This window comes from Bombina bombina, chromosome 1 (assembly GCF_027579735.1).
Source record: "Bombina bombina isolate aBomBom1 chromosome 1, aBomBom1.pri, whole genome shotgun sequence".
NCBI lineage: Eukaryota > Metazoa > Chordata > Amphibia > Anura > Bombinatoridae > Bombina > Bombina bombina.
The window spans coordinates 1,031,435,657-1,031,456,157 of record NC_069499.1 but is presented as its reverse complement, the minus strand read 5'-3'; the positions used below and the strand labels follow the sequence as shown (position 1 = coordinate 1,031,456,157).

Sequence of the window (20,501 nt, the reverse complement as noted above, 5' to 3'; positions counted from 1 at the left end):
AACAAATTGCCAATAGATTGCGATTGAGGTCTATATTTTTAAAGAATGATTTGCCAACTATATGCATGTAAAGTTTGTTCAACGTTTACAATATACTTATTTAACTGACAGAAAAGTAAACTAAACTAAAGGCAAATTCAAATTAATTTGCAGTGAAAACATTTAAGTTTAATTTGTATTAGCTGAAAACTGAGAATGTATATCAGTGCCAAGAGCTCCCCTGTTAACCTCACTCTCCCCCGTGAGATTCTGTATTTCAGAGATCTTCATTACTTTTTATGGGATGCAATTCTCACCTCTTTTGGACTTCCAGGGTCCCTTTTTTTAGAGAATTAAAAGGACTTGGTACCCACATGTTGAATCACTTGAAAGTGATGCAGCATATTTTTAAAAGTTGACTAGAAAAAAACACCTGAAAAAAAGGAAGATATTTTATCTCAAAATGTCTGTAACCACATCACATTGTAAAGGGACTTTAAGCATCTGCATTTAATGCATGCCCAAGGACTTTCAAGGGAGCGTGCATCTGGCATGTGAGCACAATCACTTTATTTCCCTCATCAGTTAACGGAATCCCATGAGATTGCATTAAAGCAAAGTGTGAACTCAGCACTGATGATGCTGTTTGACTGGGTTTTTTTCACCATACAGATGACAGTAACAAGAGTTACTCTGGATCACAGAGCACTTACTCTAGTGAACTGAAATAATTTTGAAAACAGCTTCCTTTTTTGCATAGAGATGTTCAGGTAATATTTTATTGTCAGTTTTTTTTAAGAGTTTCAAATTATTTAGCATGTGGGTATTATGTCCCTTTAAGTGTCTTCTGTCCAAGCTTTAACGTTTTAGAGAATTTGTCCCTTAGGTAACTGGAGAAGCAAACAGAGAAATAGCCTCTCTCTGCTGATACCTGCACTGCAGCTTGATTAAAAATCTGCATTTTGAAGTACTCTACTGAGCATGTCAGGTGGCAACATTAGAGTAAAAAATACTGGACAATCTGTAATGACTGGGCACAATGCTCCCTAAAAGCTCTACCTTAGCCCCCATTCTTGATCCTGCAATATATGTTTTTCACAAATGAGCAGTAACTTTACCTCTTGGCTGCCAGTAACATATGAAAATAGAAGTGATTTGACCCCCCTGACTGATCCTCATTTGTTTCTGCTCCATATTTGTCATTCATTTGGTATTCAGGGTCTTTTATATATTCAGCTAACACACAGGAACTTTTAAAAAAAATAGCATTTCAGCGTCCAGTACTTTATTTTACTGGGTAGCTTGCTAAAATACTGGACTGTCCTGTTGGACACCTGGCAAGGCAACATAACTGTGCTACCTCCACTGCTGCATAACAAAAGTTAATTACAATTAAATAACTTTCAAATGTATAAATAAAGTTTTAAACCTAAATCTACCAAAGGGCATTAGATCAGTCAGAACTGATCAAAAATCCAATTAATTATAAGTAAATGGAATTTTTCTAAAAAACAGCACTTTTTAAACTTTTAGTACAGTTACATTATTATTATTATTATTATTCAACTTTGAAAATTTAAATTTAAACAGAAACACACACACACACACACACACACATATATATATATATATATATACACACACATACATATATATACACACCTACGAATGCTCCACAAAATTTAAAGAAACAAATAAATACCGACTAAATTCATCAGTATTCATTAGTTTCCTTTAAAGTACCTTAGGGGTTAAAAATACTTATCTCTGGTATGCTGGGGAGCCACATTAATCCAACCCTTCTTCACAGAGTACTGGGGCACACTAATAGGAGGCTTAGCACATAGAATCCCAGGGTCTGTACTAAAGGTGAAGTTCTTTTAGTGCAAGCCCAGGAATGTAAGTATGTTAAGCTACAGGTGAACTTTTTAACCTGTACCAAAGGAACATTTACATTAGTTTAACGAAAATTAATGTAAATGTTCAACGAATATTAAGTATTTGTTTAGTTTAAGACAAAATGAATACTGAATTGCACAGCAAAAGAATATTTAAAAAAATTAGTTTAAAAAATTGATTTGTTATGATTTTTTTTTGCCTGTGCCCATCGCAATAAACTTCCTAACCTATTGACCCCTATACCACTATAAACCCCCATCACAAACACCCCCTAACCTATTAACCCCTAATCCACCACAACCCCCAATGCAAGCACCCCCTAACCTATAAACCCATAAACAGCCACAAACCCCAACGCAATCTAGCCCTTCACTACTTAACTACCTAACAGCTAATCCCCCCCAAGATGCCTAATCTAACACCTCCTAAATTACCCAAAATAACAAATACTAAAATTACCCAAAATAAAAAAACAGTAACACCCCACCCCCAAAAAGTCTATCTAAAAAAAACGACTCTAAAAATTGCTCTGAAAATGGCATTTGGTAGGGCATTGCCCTAAAGTTATTTTAGCGCTTTTGCCAATAAAAAAAAAACCCATTCTTAAAAAACTAATCCTATAAAATCCTTAAAAAAGATTGCCCTGAAAAGCAAATTTGGTTGGGCATTGCCTAGAAGGGCATTTGGTAGGGTATTACCCTAAAGTTATTTCAGCTCTTTTGCTCATTAAATCCCCCCAACCTATTTCTAAAAACAAACTATCTTAAAAAAAAGTTAAAAAGACACACCCTATCCTAAAATAAGATTGCCCTGAAAATGGCATTTGGTTGGGCATTTCCCTTTAAGGGCAGGTAGGTTAGTGCCCTAAAGTGAACATAGCTCTTTTGCCCAATAAAAAAAGCCCTATACTTAACTTTCTAAAAAAAATCCCTATCCTAAAAAAGATTAATGTTTTTTCAGCTCTAAAAAAACAAAAAAAACAATCCCAGAAAATCCTAACTGTAAACCCCAAAGTTTCTACTCACCCAACTTGACTCTGTTGGTGCTCCTCTTCTTTCATCATGGTGGCGGTCCTCTGGGTGGTCTTCTTCATCTTCATGCCAATAGTCCTCTTCCATCTTCCATCTGATGCTTCTTTTCTTCTTATCTTCTTGCAGATGTCCTCTTAATGCGGTCACCGCCACACACTAAAGCTTGAATGTGAGTTTCCTCCTTATATAGGGTGCCCTTGCATTTCTATTGGCTGATTTTTGAATTCTTAGTCCATTCAACCTACAGAATGAAAGCTTTTTCTATTGGTTGATTGGACTAAGAAGTCAAAAATAAGATTAGAGTTTTTTTAGAATAGGGTTTTTTTTTAAAAAATTTATTGGGAAAAAGAGTTGTTAGACTTATGGGCAAGGCCCTACCAAATGCCCTTCTCAGGGCATCTTTTTTAGGATAGGGTTTTTTGTAAGTTAGGATTTTATTTATCATAGGGCTTTTTTTTAGTTAGGTAGTTTAGTAGTGTGGGGTAGTTTGCATTGGGGGGTTGTGGCGGATTAGGGTTTAATAGGTTAGGAGGCTTATTGTGATATGGGGTTGTGGTGGTTTATGGGTGGTTAGGTCTTTAGGTTATGGCAGATTAGGGGTTAATAGTGTAGGTTGTGCTGGGGGTGAGGGCGCATAAGGGGTTATTAGTTTAGTGTATCATTGCATTTATATACAATGTTAAAATATGATATGTGTTGATATGTAAAATGGATATTATTTTATGTATTGTACATAATTTAAAATGTAGCTATTTTTGCTTGTTTGTTTTATTATTTTAAACATAAATATATATTATAAATTATATATTTATGTTTAAATTATATACAATATATATAATAAGTATATACAATACTTAAAATAATATGTATTATACATGACAATGCATACCAATTTAAAATTGTATATAAATGTAGTGACATAGTCCCTATAGTTATAATAGGGAGGTTTTTTTTATACTTTATTAGTCAGGTAGATTGCAGACATGAGTTACCTGGTCGTTCCAGGGGGAGTGTAGCTAAGACGTGACTTAGGTATAGGTGGGATTACAGAGTTTGCTGGGGGCATTCAAGGGGGGGGTATATCTAAAATATTACAAAGGTGTAGGCGTTTTGTGGGAGCTAGTTGGGCGTTCCAGGGAAGTAACCTGAACTTTGATTAGGATACATCACCAGTAGTGAGATATATTCCAATCAGGTTACGAGTAGGGTGTTAGCCATGTTTGTCTTGCCACCTTTTCAGTGGCAAGACTTTACAGTGTGAGACAGGTAGTGTAGGTTTAGGGAAAGTAAGGACACACAGGCATTATTTGAAGTGTTCCTACAAAGAAATTGTGTTTGATTACAGTGAGTGCACTGTCTGCCGATGAGTGGTGATGTCGGCAATGTTTTAAAGATGTAGCGTTCCCCATTGTATCCTATGGGAGACACATTGACACTTGCCGGCACTTCGTGGGTCCGCTCCCTTTTTTAGAATATATTGACAGTGAGGCCAACAAGGCCAAAAAAGGCAGTTTTTTGATGGTCTGCCGATGCTTTTAATATTGGGGTCATAGTGAGAAGGGCAGGGAGAGCTAGACAGATAGATAGACATACAGGGGGATATTTATCAAAGCGTCAACTAATAATATGCTGAAATCCCGCGTCGTATTTGATGCGATTTTGATCCGCTGTAGTTAACAAAGCATCAAGGTCATCAAATGTTGAAATGTGTGACGAAATATACACTCCCGCAATCTCAATCCGACGCAGATCGATGCTTGCGTCATTACGTCTATGCGTCTATTAAAATTGTATGCCCTTTCTAAATCAAACAATATTATTGCTCCACATTTGGTGCACTAGTAGATAGAGGGATAAAAATGAAAAATAAATTTCTACTTTTATGGATTATGTTACAACTTTGTCTCTCAATACAAAGCAAGGAAACAATATTATTTCTCCAAATTTGTTGCAAACTTTTCGCCCAAACTTGTTGCCCTAATAGATATAGAGATAAAAATTAAATAAATACACAACATAATATAGCTAACTTCCCTTTTATTTTTTTGGAAAAATCTATTTGCACTATTTTAAGCCATGTAATACAAGTCCCACTCTCCATTTCGCACCAATTATGACACAAACTCCTAAACAACCCACACACTAGTACATTTTTCAACCACTTTTGATTGGAATATTCATAATCACATGATGACATCAGCAAATTTGATTCAAATATACATTTTAAACTATCACTAACAAATCAAATTGCTCGATACTTGTGTCATTGATCACTCATCAGAACTTGTAAGTTCCATTTTTTACATTGTGTATTATACTTTGAAAGTATGTATATGTGAAATTAGTATTTAAGATAAACATTGATGCTGACATTAGGAGACAGTGTAATATTTTAGACAATGATTTTAAAATTTGAATTGATGTTTGATTCAATATAATCTTAAACAGATAGCTCAAAGGGATAGCCCACCTAACATTACACTGTCATGATTCAGATACAGCAGAAATTAAAATCACCTCTTTACTGTCATGCTATTTTCAGTGTATTTCTTCCTTGTCTTGAATATTTTTTTCAGTAAGAAATGTCAGCTTATATGCCAATGTAAAGGTCTTACCTGGATTGGAGTCTGTAGCAGAGATATATGCTCACCCTTACAGGTATCACAGCCCAAAGTGATCAGGTAAGAAAACCACCTGGGCTGTGAATAAATGCACGGGGGCTGTGTGCAAAAACCAAGGATCTAAGTATGCTGTACAAACAAGAGTAAATCCAAGAGAGTAGTGAAGGTATTGCAGAGATCAAAGGAAGCCAGAGGTGCAGGTAAATGATGAACAGAGCCGAGGTCACAAGCCTGGGTCAGTCTTGGAGATTACAGGAACAAAGACACCTAAACAGGAAACATGAAACAAAGAACTGACACTGAGCACAGGAAAAGGCAGGGTTATATAGCCAGCTAATGAGCTGCTAATTGGTAGGAAGTCCCAGGTAAGCCTGACTGACAGGTTGTAAATGAACACAGGTGATCCAGGCAAAGCAATATCCAGATTCCACCCCAGTGCTGCAGGCAGGATAAGGAAAGCCCAAAGGGGCGATCACGCCTGGCTGTCTGCATGGAACAGTGGGAACCGTGACAGTTCCCTCCCCTTAAAATCGCCCCCTGGGCATGAACAGGCTGGGTTGAGATCACTTTGAGTTTAGGGGTAAAGTCAGCCTCATCATCGGACAAGTCAAGGATGTCATCTGGCAGGATGACAACTCTCGCATAGCCATCCAGACCTAAAATTTGGTCATCATCTACATTACTGGGAAACACTGTACCAATTGTGGCCTTGGCAGCCTTCTTACTATTCTTTTTGGTATTGGATGCAGTCGAAGTACTCGCAGCTTGCAATGCTTTCTCGAACATCACAAGATCCTGCTTGCAAACAAGAGTACCATTCGAGACATAAGTGCAGTCAGGTGGCAGTACTTTGTCAGGACAGAACTTAATGCTGCTGCTTGCCGGTACAGAAGTGATGATGGTTTCTGGATTAGGTATATCATCAGAAAGTTGAGAAGATGCTTCAGGAGCAAGAGGTAGAGGCATAATCTGGGTCTCAGGGATTTCAGGACTAACAAGATCAGGTTCCGTAGGTTTACAGGAAATAACAGTCTTAGAGGTTAGTAGACTCCTCTGAACAGCAGAACCTGGACAGCTGTAACAGCAACCTTGGCAGCTCACAGAATTGCATGTAGAACAAAGAGGGTGAACAAAAACAGTGCCTGTTTGGAGAGCTGGAGACCGAGGTGGGCAAATAGGGCAATTGGAGATAAAGTGCCCTCTTTCCCCGCAGTAAAAGCAAAGGCAATGGCTCCTCCTTCTGGCTCTTTCTTGGGGAGCCTGCCTATTCCAGATAACCCCTATCTCCATGGGCTCCTCAATGTCCTGGGAAGGAGTATACGATTCATCAGGAGCATCAAGGTTTGCGGGTGGGAACTGGTAAAAAGCATCCCAGTCACAAGGAAGCCGTGATCTGTGGGAACGTGGAACAGTCCTAGGAGCCTTAGTTTCTTGTGGTAGTACACTGAGTGGCCATGGCTGTTATGAAAGCCCCCCAGTTGTTGAGGACAGGACTCTTAGCCAGGAGCATCTGGTGTGCCCATTTTTTATCTGCCCAGAAAGCAGGTTGATGGCTGAGCATACCATGATAAAGTCAGTGGCATACGTAAGAGGCTTTAAGGCAAACAGTTCACAATCTTCCTTAAAGGACAAGAAGGAGGAACGGCTACCATCGAATCTCTCAGGTAATAGTTCAAAAGGTTCATGATACGGTGGTTCTGGGTGTACCGTACCTTTAAGAGTACAAAAGTTCTGCTGCAAATCCAAAACAGTCTGAGACAAATTGGATACTTGCTGGGTCAGGGCAGGGAGCATCCTGTTCATCTCTGCAGGCTCCATAATGTTCAGTTCTTATGCAAAGGTCTTACCTGGATTGGAGTCTGTAGCAGAGATATATGCTCACCCTTACAGATATCACAGCCCAAAGTGATCAGGTAAGAAAACCACCTGGGCTGTGAATAAATGCACGGGGGCTGTGTGCAAAAACCAAGGATCCAAGTATGCTGTACAAACAAGAGTAAATCCAAGAGAGTAGTGAAGGTATTGCAGAGATCAAAGGAAGCCAGAGGTGCAGGTAAACGATGAACAGAGCCGAGGTCACAAGCCTGGGTCAGTCTTGGAGATTACAGGAGCAAAGACACCTAAACAGGAAACATGAAACAAAGAACTGACACTGAGCACAGGAAAAGGCAGGGTTATATAGCCAGCTAATGAGCTGCTAATTGGTAGGAAGTCCCAGGTAAGCCTGACTGACAGGTTGTAAATGAACACAGGTGATCCAGGCAAAGCAATATCCAGATTCCACCCCAGTGCTGCAGGCAGGATAAGGAAAGCCCAAAGGGGCGATCACGCCTGGCTGTCTGCATGGAACAGTGGGAACCGTGACAGTTTCCTCCCCTTAAAATCGCCCCCCGGGCGTGAACAGGCTGGGTTGAGACTACTTTGAGTTTAGGGGTAAAGTCAGCCTCATCATCGGACAAGTCAAGGATGTCATCTGGCAGGATGACAACTCTCGCATAGCCATCCAGACCTAAAATTTGGTCATCATCTACATTACTGGGAAACACTGTGCCAATTGTGGCCTTGGCAGCCTTCTTACTATTCTTTTTGGTATTGGATGCAGTCGAAGTACTCGCAGCTTGCAATGCTTTCTCGAACATCACAAGATCCTGCTTGCAAACAAGAGTACCATTCGAGACATAAGTGCAGTCAGGTGGCAGTACTTTGTCAGGACAGAACGTAATGCTGCTGCTTGCCGGTACAGAAGTGATGATGGTTTCTGGATTAGGTATATCATCAGAAAGTTGAGAAGATGCTTCAGGAGCAAGAGGTAGAGGCATAATCTGGGTCTCAAGGATTTCAGGACTAACAAGATCAGGTTCCGTAGGTTTACAGGAAATAACAGTCTTAGAGGTTAGTAGACTCCTCTGAACAGCAGAACCTGGACAGCTCTAACAGCAACCTTGGCAGCTCACAGAATTGCATGTAGAACAAAGAGGGTGAACAAAAACAGTGCCTGTTTGGAGAGCTGGAGACCGAGGTGGGCAAATAGGGCAATTGGAGATAAAGTGCCCTCTTTCCCCGCAGTAAAAGCAAAGGCAATGGCTCCTCCTTCTGGCTCTTTCTTGGGGAGCCTGCCTATTCCAGATAACCCCTATCTCCATGGGCTCCTCAATGTCCTGGGAAGGAGTATACGATTCATCAGGAGCATCAAGGTTTGCGGGTGAGTACTGGTAAAAAGCATCCCAGTCACAAGGAAGCCGTGATCTGTGGGAACGTGGAACAGTCCTAGGAGCCTTAGTTTGCCTTGTGGTAGTACACTGAATGGCCATGGCTGTTATGAAAGCCCCCCAGTTGTCTAGGACAGGACTCTTAGCCAGGAGCATCTGGTGTGCCCATTTTTTATCTGCCCAGAAAGCAGGTTGATGGCTGAGCAGACCATGATAAAGTCAGTGGCATACGTAAGAGGCTTTAAGGCAAACAGTTCACAATCTACCTTAAAGGACAAGAAGGAGGAACGGCTACCATTGAATCTCTCAGGTAATAGTACAAAAGGTTCATGATACGGTGGTTCTGGGTGTACCGTACCTTTAAGAGTACAAAAGTTCCACTGCAAATCCAAAACAGTCTGAGACAAATTGGATACTTGCTGGGTCAGGGCAGTGAGCATCCTGTTCATCTCTGCAGGCTCCATAATGTTCAGTTCTTATGTAAAGGTCTTACCTGGATTGGAGTCTGTAGCAGAGATATATGCTCACCCTTACAGGTATCACAGCCCAAAGTGATCAGGTAAGAAAACCACCTGGGCTGTGAATAAATGCACGGGGGCTGTGTGCAAAAACCAAGGATCCAAGTACGCTGTACAAACAAGAGTAAATCCAAGAGAGTAGTGAAGGTATTGCAGAGATCAAAGGAAGCCAGAGGTGCAGGTAAACGATGAACAGAGCCGAGGTCACAAGCCTGGGTCAGTCTTGGAGATTACAGGAGCAAAGACACCTAAACAGGAAACATGAAACAAAGAACTGACACTGAGCACAGGAAAAGGCAGGGTTATATAGCCAGCTAATGAGCTGCTAATTGGTAGGAAGTCCCAGGTAAGCCTGACTGACAGGTTGTAAATGAACACAGGTGATCCAGGCAAAGCAATATCCAGAGTCCACCCCAGTGCTGCAGGCAGGATAAGGAAAGCTTACATACACACACACACACACACACACACACACACACACACACACACACACACACACACACACACTCACACACACACACACACACACACACACACACACACACACACAAATAAAGAGAAGCAGCTGTGGCTTAGAGGCAAGAGAACAAGCCTACGATACAAGAGGTCCTAGGTTCAAGTCCCTCGCTTGCCCCCAAAGGCGCGACCACGCCTGGCTGTCTGCATGGAACGGTGGGAACCGTGACAGTCAGTCCATTTTATAACACCTGTGTAGGGGTGGTTTTTAAAACTAGATTGCAATCAGGAGGGGTTACACAGGTACAAAAAGAAAACTGGCCCAGCTCTTAAAATATCCATTGATTGCAAATAAATACATATGATACCCTGATTACATGTTATATTCGCAATTATACCTGCTCAGTATAATAATAAATTTACACTATATACATATAGTGGTATAAATAAACACCGAGATATGAAAGACAACATTGTTTTGCACAAAAAAAGGAATTTAGGGACATGTAAATATGTTTGCAAACGATTTCTGACATAACACACACACATATATAAACAAATAAATATAAAAATAACTTTCTATGAGATATTGTTTGTTGAGGTATAAATCTAGCTATCTCTTGGACATAAACAGATGAAAAATAAAAGATTAGGTTTAGAGAAATGTGCTTGTTCATGGACAGTAATGAAATGGTATAAATAAAGTTGGGAAAAAACAGAATAACCGTGACATCGATGACTGTACTTGACGCGCATGTTTTTTTACTGTTTTTTTTAAATAAGGGCATTGTATGCAGATCCGCGGCAGTAATGTCTGGCGAGTGTGTAGACGCCGGTGAATGCACAGAGATTGACGCTTTGATAGATATCCCCCACAGACAGACAGTGATAGTGAGATGGATACAGATAGAAAGACATATAGTGATAGAGGTAGACAGACATGTGAGGTTGGGGTAATGATAGAGTTGTCAACAGTTATAGAGACATGGGGGGTGGAGATTTTGGAAGAAGGGGGGAAAATAAGGAGCTCAGTTTTGGAGAGATTTAGCTTGAGGTAGTGAGAGGACATCCAAGATGAGATATGAGAGAGACAGTTAGTGATACGGGTTAGCATGGATGCAGATAGTTCTGGTGCAGAGAAGTAGATTTGGGTATGGTCGGCATACAAATTATAATGAAACCTGTGGGACTTTATTAAGGAACCTAGTTAGGATGTGTAGATTAAGAAGAGAAGGGGACCCGAGGACAGAGCCTTGCGGTAAACCAACAGAAAGAGGTAACGGGGCAGAGGATACCCCAGAGAAGGCTACACTAAAGGTATGGTTAGACAGATAGGAAGAGAACCAAAAGAGAGCGGTGTCTCATAGATGCCGAAGGATTGGAGGGTATGGAGCAAAAGAGGGTGGTTGACAGTATCAAAGGCTGCAGATCAAGGAGGATAAGTAGAGAGAAGCGGCCTTTTGATTTTGCTGTAAGTAGGTCGTTGGTAACCTTAACAATTGCTGTCTCTGTTGAGTGAAGAGGACGAAATCCAGATTAAAGTGGGTCAAGGAGGGAGTTTAATGTAAGGAAATGGGATAGACGTGCATATACTAGCTTTTCAAGAAGCTTCGAGGCAAGAGGTAGTAGGGAAATAGGGCGGTAGTTGGATGGGGAGGTTGGATCGAGAGAAGGTTTTTTGAGGATAGGTGTGACTAATGCATGTTTAAGAGATGTGGGAACTATACCAGTGCTGAGGGAGAGGTTGAAGATATGTGTGAGTATAGGGGTAAGGGTAGAAGAGAGGGAGGGGAGTAGATAGATAGACAGATATAGATAGTGAGATGGAGAGATAGATAGACAGATATAGATAGAAAAATACATAGATAGATATAGTGAGATGGAGATATATGCAAGATTTAGTGAGAGAGCTTTTAAACTTGTAGTAAACTGAATGAGAGCATTTTTAGATTAGAACAATTACAATAGTTTATGTGCATACTTAGATGTAAAAACAGACCATTTACGTTTTAATTTTGGAAATGTCTGAATTTTTCCATTGACACAGTGTAACATGAAAACGATTACCTATGTGCTATAGCTGAGGTCCCAGGGTTTTGTACTAGATTACAAGTGGAGCACAATCGTTACCGCGAGAAGTGCATATACTATTGGGAGGTTGCAATATTTTACAGATAGAACCCGTATGACAAGTTTTACATGGAAAAAATATTGCGACCTAGCTTGCTTGCCTCCTATACTTTCAATGATAAGGGTAAAGTGGAAACTCATGCTTGTATTACAAGTCCACAGTTAATCTTGTATTTGTGCGATAATCACTTTAAAGTGATGGTAAATCCTAGCGTTTGTGAAATGTTAGGATTTACCAGTGGAACAAATAAAGGGGACGTTTAATCATGAAGTAAAAAAAATTCTTCATGCTGAAAGTTCCTTTATTTGTCTGAAGCGTTCACCGCACTGAGGCGCTAAGCGCTGTTAACGCATCAGACAAATAAAGCAACTTTCAGCATGAAGTATTTTATACTTCATGACTGAAAATCCCCTTTATTTGTTCCACTAGTAAATCCTAGCATTTTACAAATGCTATGATTTACCATCACTTTAACGCTTAAAAAATGAACCAAAAGTGGAAATCTCTAGAAGTCTTTGTGACTACTCATACAAGACCTCAGAAACCACAAAACTGGCCTCTTATGTTTTATTTCACAGTTTTTCAAGACATTTTACAATTTTTGTGCATAGAAAAAAAACACACTAATGCCAATAAAATTAGTTTCCCCTTGATGTGTTTAATATCTATGGGGAATTGCTTTTTTAGGAATAATTTGTATATGAATTAGCTAATTAGAACTACAAGCTCAGTAAATCGGCTGAGCTTGCTGGGAGAGCAGATCTGTGTCTATGATGTGTAATTTATATGCCTTGTAACATAAAGAAACATTTAGAATTTTGGCATGTTTTTGGTTTAGAAACAAATTTAACAGTACAGGATATTAATTTCATGTACTATAAAAAATGCTTGCGCTTTTTCTTGTCACAATAGTGCATAAACATTTCTTACACTAAAAAACGTGTTTTGTAAAAAGACGCACTATATACCATTGAAAATAATGAGCTGCAAAACTGGATCTTACTGTACCAACTGCGTTTATGCAATCTCACTCGACCAGCTCCCCCACAAAGCCCCTCTCATTTTCCTGTCCTGGAATACCTCAAAGAAATACTGGGAAATATTACATTGGTTTAAAAGAGGTTAAGTCCAAAAATCCTTAAAAAAAAAAAAAAAAAAAAAAGATTGGAATACTGATGCTGAATTCTCTCAAAAATAATGGGGTTGATATGGCACTTACAATTTTTTTGTAGCTAGAGGGCTGATTGGAGAATGGTTCAAACCGATAGCTCACAAAAAATATCTAAAATATTACTAAGATTCCGGATCTATTTATTCAAAGGGGAATGTTTATCACTTTAAAGAGAAATTATAGTAGAAAAACAAACTGCACAACATTTTTTCTACAACAGTTCATGTTTAGCAAATTATTTTCTACCACTGGCTCCCATTCTGATCAAAGCAAATTCTGTTCTAAGGCTTTTACTGAGTTTTCAAATTTAAACCAAATCCAAAATATTTAGCAGACCTACAATAGCCCACTACCCATTTGAGCCCTATAAATGTTAACTTGTTTACCGCCTATGTTTACAGCGCTGTGGAATCTGTTGGCGCTCTACAAATACCTGATAATAATAATACGTTTATTGAATGTCTTTTAAATGCATTTGCAAACCTCCGATACGTCACTACAGAATTGTCTCTCATGGAGAGGTTACAAAAATGTGGAGCTGGAAATCAAATCAATGTTAGTTTATTCAGATATTTCCTTCTTTGATTCATTACTTTCCAAACTATGATGTCTATCACAATACTTTAGAAAATGTTATCTACAACCCCCCATAGACTTTAATGTTGATTTACTGGGGGGAAAAATCATTAGATACATTTGTGTATAATTTAGTCTACTTATCATTATAACAAAACATCACTTTATTTTTAAATGACCATTTTAAGTTTAAAAATTTCAGCCATGTACAATGGGATTTTTTCTTTGTAGCACGAACTGATTTCAACAGAACTGATGATCGCTATTTAATTCATCTTTAATATCAGTGATTTTAGTTGTGATATTGTATATAGAGGTTTTTTTTTTCATTGTTTGTCATTTTTTTTATTTCTCTTTTTAGGGAAGACCTATGTTGGACTAAAGATTGCTCAAGCTCTGCTCACTAACACAAATGCCTGGCAATTTAATGAACATTCATATCCTGTCCTTGTGGTTTGTTACACAAACCACGCTCTTGATCAGTTCCTGGAGGGTAAGTGCATTAATCTTGGTTAATAGTGGCACTGAATACAGAAAAAATAATAATATATATATATAGTATATATATATATATACATATATATATATATATATATATATATATATATATACACACACATACATATATCATACATATATATATATACACACACATACATATATCATACATATATATATATATATATATATACACACACATACATATATCATACATATATATATATATATATACACACACATACATATATCATACATATATATATATATATACACACACATACATATATCATACATATATATATATATATATATACACACACATACATATATCATACATATATATATATATATATATATATATATACACACATACATATATCATACATATATATATATATATACACACACATACATATATCATACATATATATATATATACACACACATACATATATCATACATATATATATATATATATATACACACACATACATATATCATACATATATATATACACACACATACATATATCATACATATATATATACACACACATACATATATCATACATATATATATATATACACACACATACATATATCATACATATATATATATATATATATATATATATACACACACATACATATATCATACATATATATATATATATATACACACACATACATATATCATACATATATATATATATATATATACACACACATACATATATCATACATATATATATATATATATATATACACACACATACATATATCATACATATATATATATATATACACACACATACATATATCATACATATATATATATATACACACACATACATATATCATACATATATATATATATATATACACACACATACATATATCATACATATATATATATATATATACACACACATACATATATCATACATATATATATATATATATATACACACACATACATATATCATACATATATATATATATATATATATATATACACACACATACATATATCATATATATATACACACACATACATATATCATACATATATATATATATATATATATATATATATACACACACATACATATATCATACATATATATATATATATATATATATACACACACATACATATATCATACATATATATATATATATATATATATATACACACACACATACATATATCATACATATATATAAATAATTTTTTAGTAGATTATAAGGGGTCGATTTATGAAGCAGCGGATGCTGTTTCTGACCCACTCTGCTTCAGGTCTGCCTAAAGCGAAAGTTAAGAAGCAGCGGTCGTAAAAGACTGCTGCTCCTTAACTCGTCCGCCACCTCTGAGGAGGCGGACAGCAATCAGCCCGATCGGATATGATAGGGTTGATTGACACCCCCTGCTAGCGGCCGATTGGCCGTGAATGTGCAGGGGGCGGTATTGCACAAGCATTTAATGAGAAATGCTTGTGCAATGATACATGCTGTCGGCATTTATCGATGTGCGGTGGACATGATCCGCTACAGTGGCTCATGTCTGCCCACACAATAATAAATCAGCCGCTTTATCTATACCTATATATCTATATGAATATATTCATATATATATATATATATATGTCAGGTCATAAGTTGTTTATTAACAACACGAGACATGTGGAACTACATACATGTAAATAGAAACTTTGTAGAGTAAGCCAATTAGGAAAAAAGCCTTTGAGGCACTCCGTCATCTAGCATCTGATAGCATCTTTCACTTTGCCTGTATCATTGAAACGCTGAAGAGTTTCCTTCATTTGACCAAACAAGTGGAAGTCTGAGAGTGCGAGGTTGAGGCTGTAAGGTAGATGTAGCACCACTGACAATCCTGTTTTTGCAAGAACCTGCGATGTTGCCAAAGAAGTGTTAATGTATATGAATATATACATATATATTTTTGTGTGAAAATGTGTATATACACATATTAACACATAAATATATATGTATATAAGCATTATAAGCATATTTACAGAAATAACACAGTATCCATAGACTGCGTTATAAAGGCACTTTTTAGTGCCATTTTGTTTTTAACACTCAACACCCACCACTTTGAATCCCTTATAACTACTTTTAGTAGTTATATTTTTTTTAAAAATAAAGATACTTACACCATTTTATTTTGGGAGCAATTGAGGGACATTTAGAAAATTAACAACAGTTCTGATCTCTGGTTTATTTTCTGAATGCTGATTGCTACCGCGAGCTTGCGGAAGCAATAACCAGCCACTTGATATGACTGATTATTTATCTTGTGCCTGTAAACGGCCGAATTTGCCCGTTTGCAGTAATGCGATAAATTAAACATGTATACACATATATAGACATATATACCCCTATATATATATATATATATATATATATATATACATACACATATTTAGACATATATATATATATATATATATATATATATATATATATATATATGTGTGTTGTAGCCCTTTCCAGTCAAACACTTTGCCATATACCATATCCCTTTTAAAAACATTTTTTATCAATATTATTTTTTTTTTTTTAAAAAGTGTATATATGAGTGTAATAGTTTATTTTATTATAATATGTTTTTGATTTGCTTTGTGAAGTTTTTTTCTTAACCCTTAGACTTTACTTCAGGTCTCACATTGCGTTATCTATAACATTCAACTTGTAATATGAGTGCTATTTAGGGTGGTTGTCCATTGAAAGTATAAATATTTATATGATTTTATTGAATACTTATTTTGCAATAAATGTTGTACTATTACTTGTATAGGGCATGTGGTCCCTTTACACCAGGGGTATCAAGCTCATTGTATCTGGGGGGCCACTGGCCAAGTATTCTTCTCCCATGGGTGCCACTTGAACAAAGTGAGTGCTCTGGGACTAGATATACTAGAAACTGGAAGTGACATTTACCCAGGTAGCAGTGCATGGAAGGAGCTGTAGTCCACAATAGACATACCTAGTGTATATTCATCTTGTGAGTGCATAGAAAGTGACATTTATTCAAGCAGTGCATAATGGGAGTCTACACTGGACAATGCATGCTTGTCTTTATATTTATCTTGTGAGTGCCCATATAGATAAGCTTGTTACATCTCTTAAAACCCTAAAAAAATAGATGGGGCCAAATTAATAATTTACCTAATAAACAAAGGAGCACCACATTAAACTATCTTGAGGGCTGCATATGGCCCTAGGGATGGTACTTTGAGACCACTGCTTTACACCTAATAAGATAGAATGGATGAATTAAAGTCTATATAAAATATTGTTTCTATTCCGATTCTGATTATACCAGTGTGAAATGTTACCATCACTTTAAGAAGGTAATTCCCTAAAGCATGAATCAGATCCACAGGGTAATATAAAAATTGGTTGTGTTGGTAACTGTTCCTTCTCTTGTATTTGGTAATTTGGTCAACTCCTCCATTGTTTAGTGATAACAATCTTTAACAGGAAAACACAGAGGCGCCAAATGGTCTAGTACCGCAAAACAGGTGCCTCAGTGTTTTCCTCTTCCAGATCATTCATATCATCAGGACCCTGACCATCCTATGACAGAGAGCTGCCTATTTTTCCCTAGGAGTGTTTTTGGACGTTTATACAATTTTTTTTGCTTATTTATGTGTTTGTTTTTGTCTTTCTTGTTGCTATATATTTTGTTTTTGAAGAGCGTCCCCTAGAGGAGACTTGTGTATGCACATTTGTTCATTTTTTTCTCATTAGTGATAACAATGCATAATTGGCTTCTGATGTGGTCTTTCTTGAATTCTAATGCAATTTTGTATTTTAGGAATCCACCATTTCTTAGAAAAGGGCATTGTCCGTGTTGGGGGGAGAAGCAACAGTGAAGTCCTAAAAGATTTCACCCTAAGACAATTGCGGAGTAAACCAGACTTTCGTAGAAACCTTCCCCAGCACTTGCGGAGGGCATATGCAGATGTAAGTGTTTGGTCTAAAACGAACCACTTTGGTTCCAGTGAGTGCTACTCAGAAAATAATGCATTTTTAAATCTTATAATAAAAGTGATATGAAACCCAAACATTTTCTTTTGTGATCCAGACAGAGCGTACACTTTTAACCCTTTCAGTGCTAACAACGACTTTGAGCCGTCGCAGAGTTTCCATCTCAGGTGCTAACAAAGGCTCAGAGCTGTCACTAGCACTCTCCCACCTTGAGGGAGATCTGGGGGCTCCCACCCGCTCCTACCCCGGCGATCAGGCCTTTATAGTGACAGGCAATGCCGATGCTTCATGTTTGGCGTGGTGACATCACACGCAATGATGTGATGACGTCACCGCGCAACTATATTTAAAAATGACAATGACAAATATAGGGAAAGGGGGCATGCTGCTTAGAAGTCTGTATCTCAGGCATCTAAGCAGCTACAGACCCCCAAGACCCACCATTGGAAAAACCTTTCCAACGGTGTAAGTCTTGGGGATCTGAAGAAAAAAAAAGTAAAAAAAAATATATTTCAAAAAATAAAAAATCCCTTAAATCAGCTTAGCACCCAGGTGGGAAAGTGCTTAGTACTCAAATGGTTAAAAAAGTTTCCAATTTGCTTTGATTATTAAATTTGCTTTATTCCGAAGGTATTCTTTGTTCAAGAGATAACTAGGTAGGTATCTGTAGCATTACATGCAAGGAAATAGTGCTGCCATCTAGTGCTCTTTCAAATAGATAACATTCTGACATGTGCACACTCCTGAGCTTTTTTCAACAAAAGATACAAAGCGAATAAAGAACAATTGATAATAGAAGTAAATTAGAAAGTTGTTTAAAATGGTATGCTCTATCTGAATCAGGAAATAAAAAAAATGCTTTTCATGTTCCTTTAAGACTATATACCTAATTTTATTATAATTTCTTAAATATTTTATACAAGGGATTTCCAGCACAACGAACATTCCAGGATTCCTATGATCTCTCATGAAAAATTAAACTGAACAATTTCTTCAATTCACTTTGGGGTCTTTTTATCAAAGGACTGGCGAACAAGGTTCCCAGCTAGCAACCTGCCCTCCTGAATTCTCATTGAGTTGGCAGGGGATGAGCAGGTTTCGCTGCCTGCATTTATTATTGCACAAGTAAGGGTTACAGCCCTTGCTTTTTAACTAGAGGTTAATAGGACTGCATTAGCAAGCCTGCACCACAAAGCCTTCAAAGTTGACTCCACACATTGATAAATGGAGATATGTTCTGATAAGAACTTTAGTGTATCCTCATTTTGTTTTTCTAAAATATGCCTCCCCTGTGCATTTCTTGAATACATTTATGGTGTAAAATGTTCTGTTATACATCTTCTCTCTCTTAGGTAACCACAAATATGAAGATGGCAGAACAAAAGCTCCATGAGGGGGGTCAACTCTTGCAGTGCTCCATGACTGGAATAATTCACGAACGGTTTCTTGAGAAGCACATAGATGAACTGCACTGGGCCAGTCTGCACAATGCCCTGGTAAGATTCTACATTAATAAATCTCTACTAATCATAAGCATAAATAGCTGAACAAGTTAAATAGCTGATTGAGAACCAGAGGTATTGAGTAGCTTGCATTACTCCACAATTACTATTACTGGACCTTAATTTTCCTAAATTTACCTCCCATTAGGATGATGAGGGGTTTTGTATCCAGAGTGGGTATGGCAAAACGTCAATGATTGTGGAATGGCTGGGACTGGGAATCACGCCATACACTCGCACTACAGCTCCCACTGGGCCAGGTAACTAAAATCACAACAATGAAACCAGGTTTTTATTACCTGCTGTGCTATCTTGATTGAAACATTATGTTTAAGTGAAATGTATTATACTAGAGTCTCCATTCAGTGCTATAGAATTAGGTGGTGCGTTACAAAAAATGATAATAGTACTAGTATATTATCTGGCTATTTATGTCAGCAGGATGAATATTTATATGAATTTGGATATCAAGGCTCAAGTATACTGGATTGCCTATGTTCTTAAATGCACATTTATATTCCTTGGTTTGTAAGTATTTAGCACTCAACTTGTGATCCCTAACAGAGGAGGAGGTGGAAGAGGAGGAGGAAGAGGGGGAAGAAGACGAGCTGATTGAAGTTCCTGAGGAAGCTGACCTCATCCAGGCTGAACGTGTTATTGAGGGTGATGATGAATCAGTGCGACCCAAGAAAAGGAGGAACGTAGTGGATACCAAAGAATTAGAACAACTACTTCATGCAATATCAATAGAAAATAAGGAGCCAATAAATCCACAAGGCGAAGAAGGACAGTGGGAGGTAGGAGCAACAAACAATTAGCAATAACTAGTGATAAAAACACTGTATATAAAAATGGGTAAGTAGGGCCATTAAATCTTCAGGGCAAAAGGGG

General features: G+C 37.4%; 1 protein-coding gene across 1 annotated transcript in view; it reads left to right on the top strand.

Annotated features, from left to right (window-relative positions):
• ZNFX1 (zinc finger NFX1-type containing 1) overlaps positions 1-20,501 on the top strand; it is an 86,484-nt gene that overhangs the window by 27,989 nt on the left and 37,994 nt on the right. The window contains exons 4-8 of the mRNA XM_053719369.1: positions 13,953-14,084; positions 17,936-18,084; positions 19,461-19,604; positions 19,759-19,870; positions 20,175-20,407. Coding sequence (XP_053575344.1) covers positions 13,953-14,084; positions 17,936-18,084; positions 19,461-19,604; positions 19,759-19,870; positions 20,175-20,407 — 770 coding nt within the window. The remainder of the gene's footprint in view (positions 1-13,952; positions 14,085-17,935; positions 18,085-19,460; positions 19,605-19,758; positions 19,871-20,174; positions 20,408-20,501) is intronic.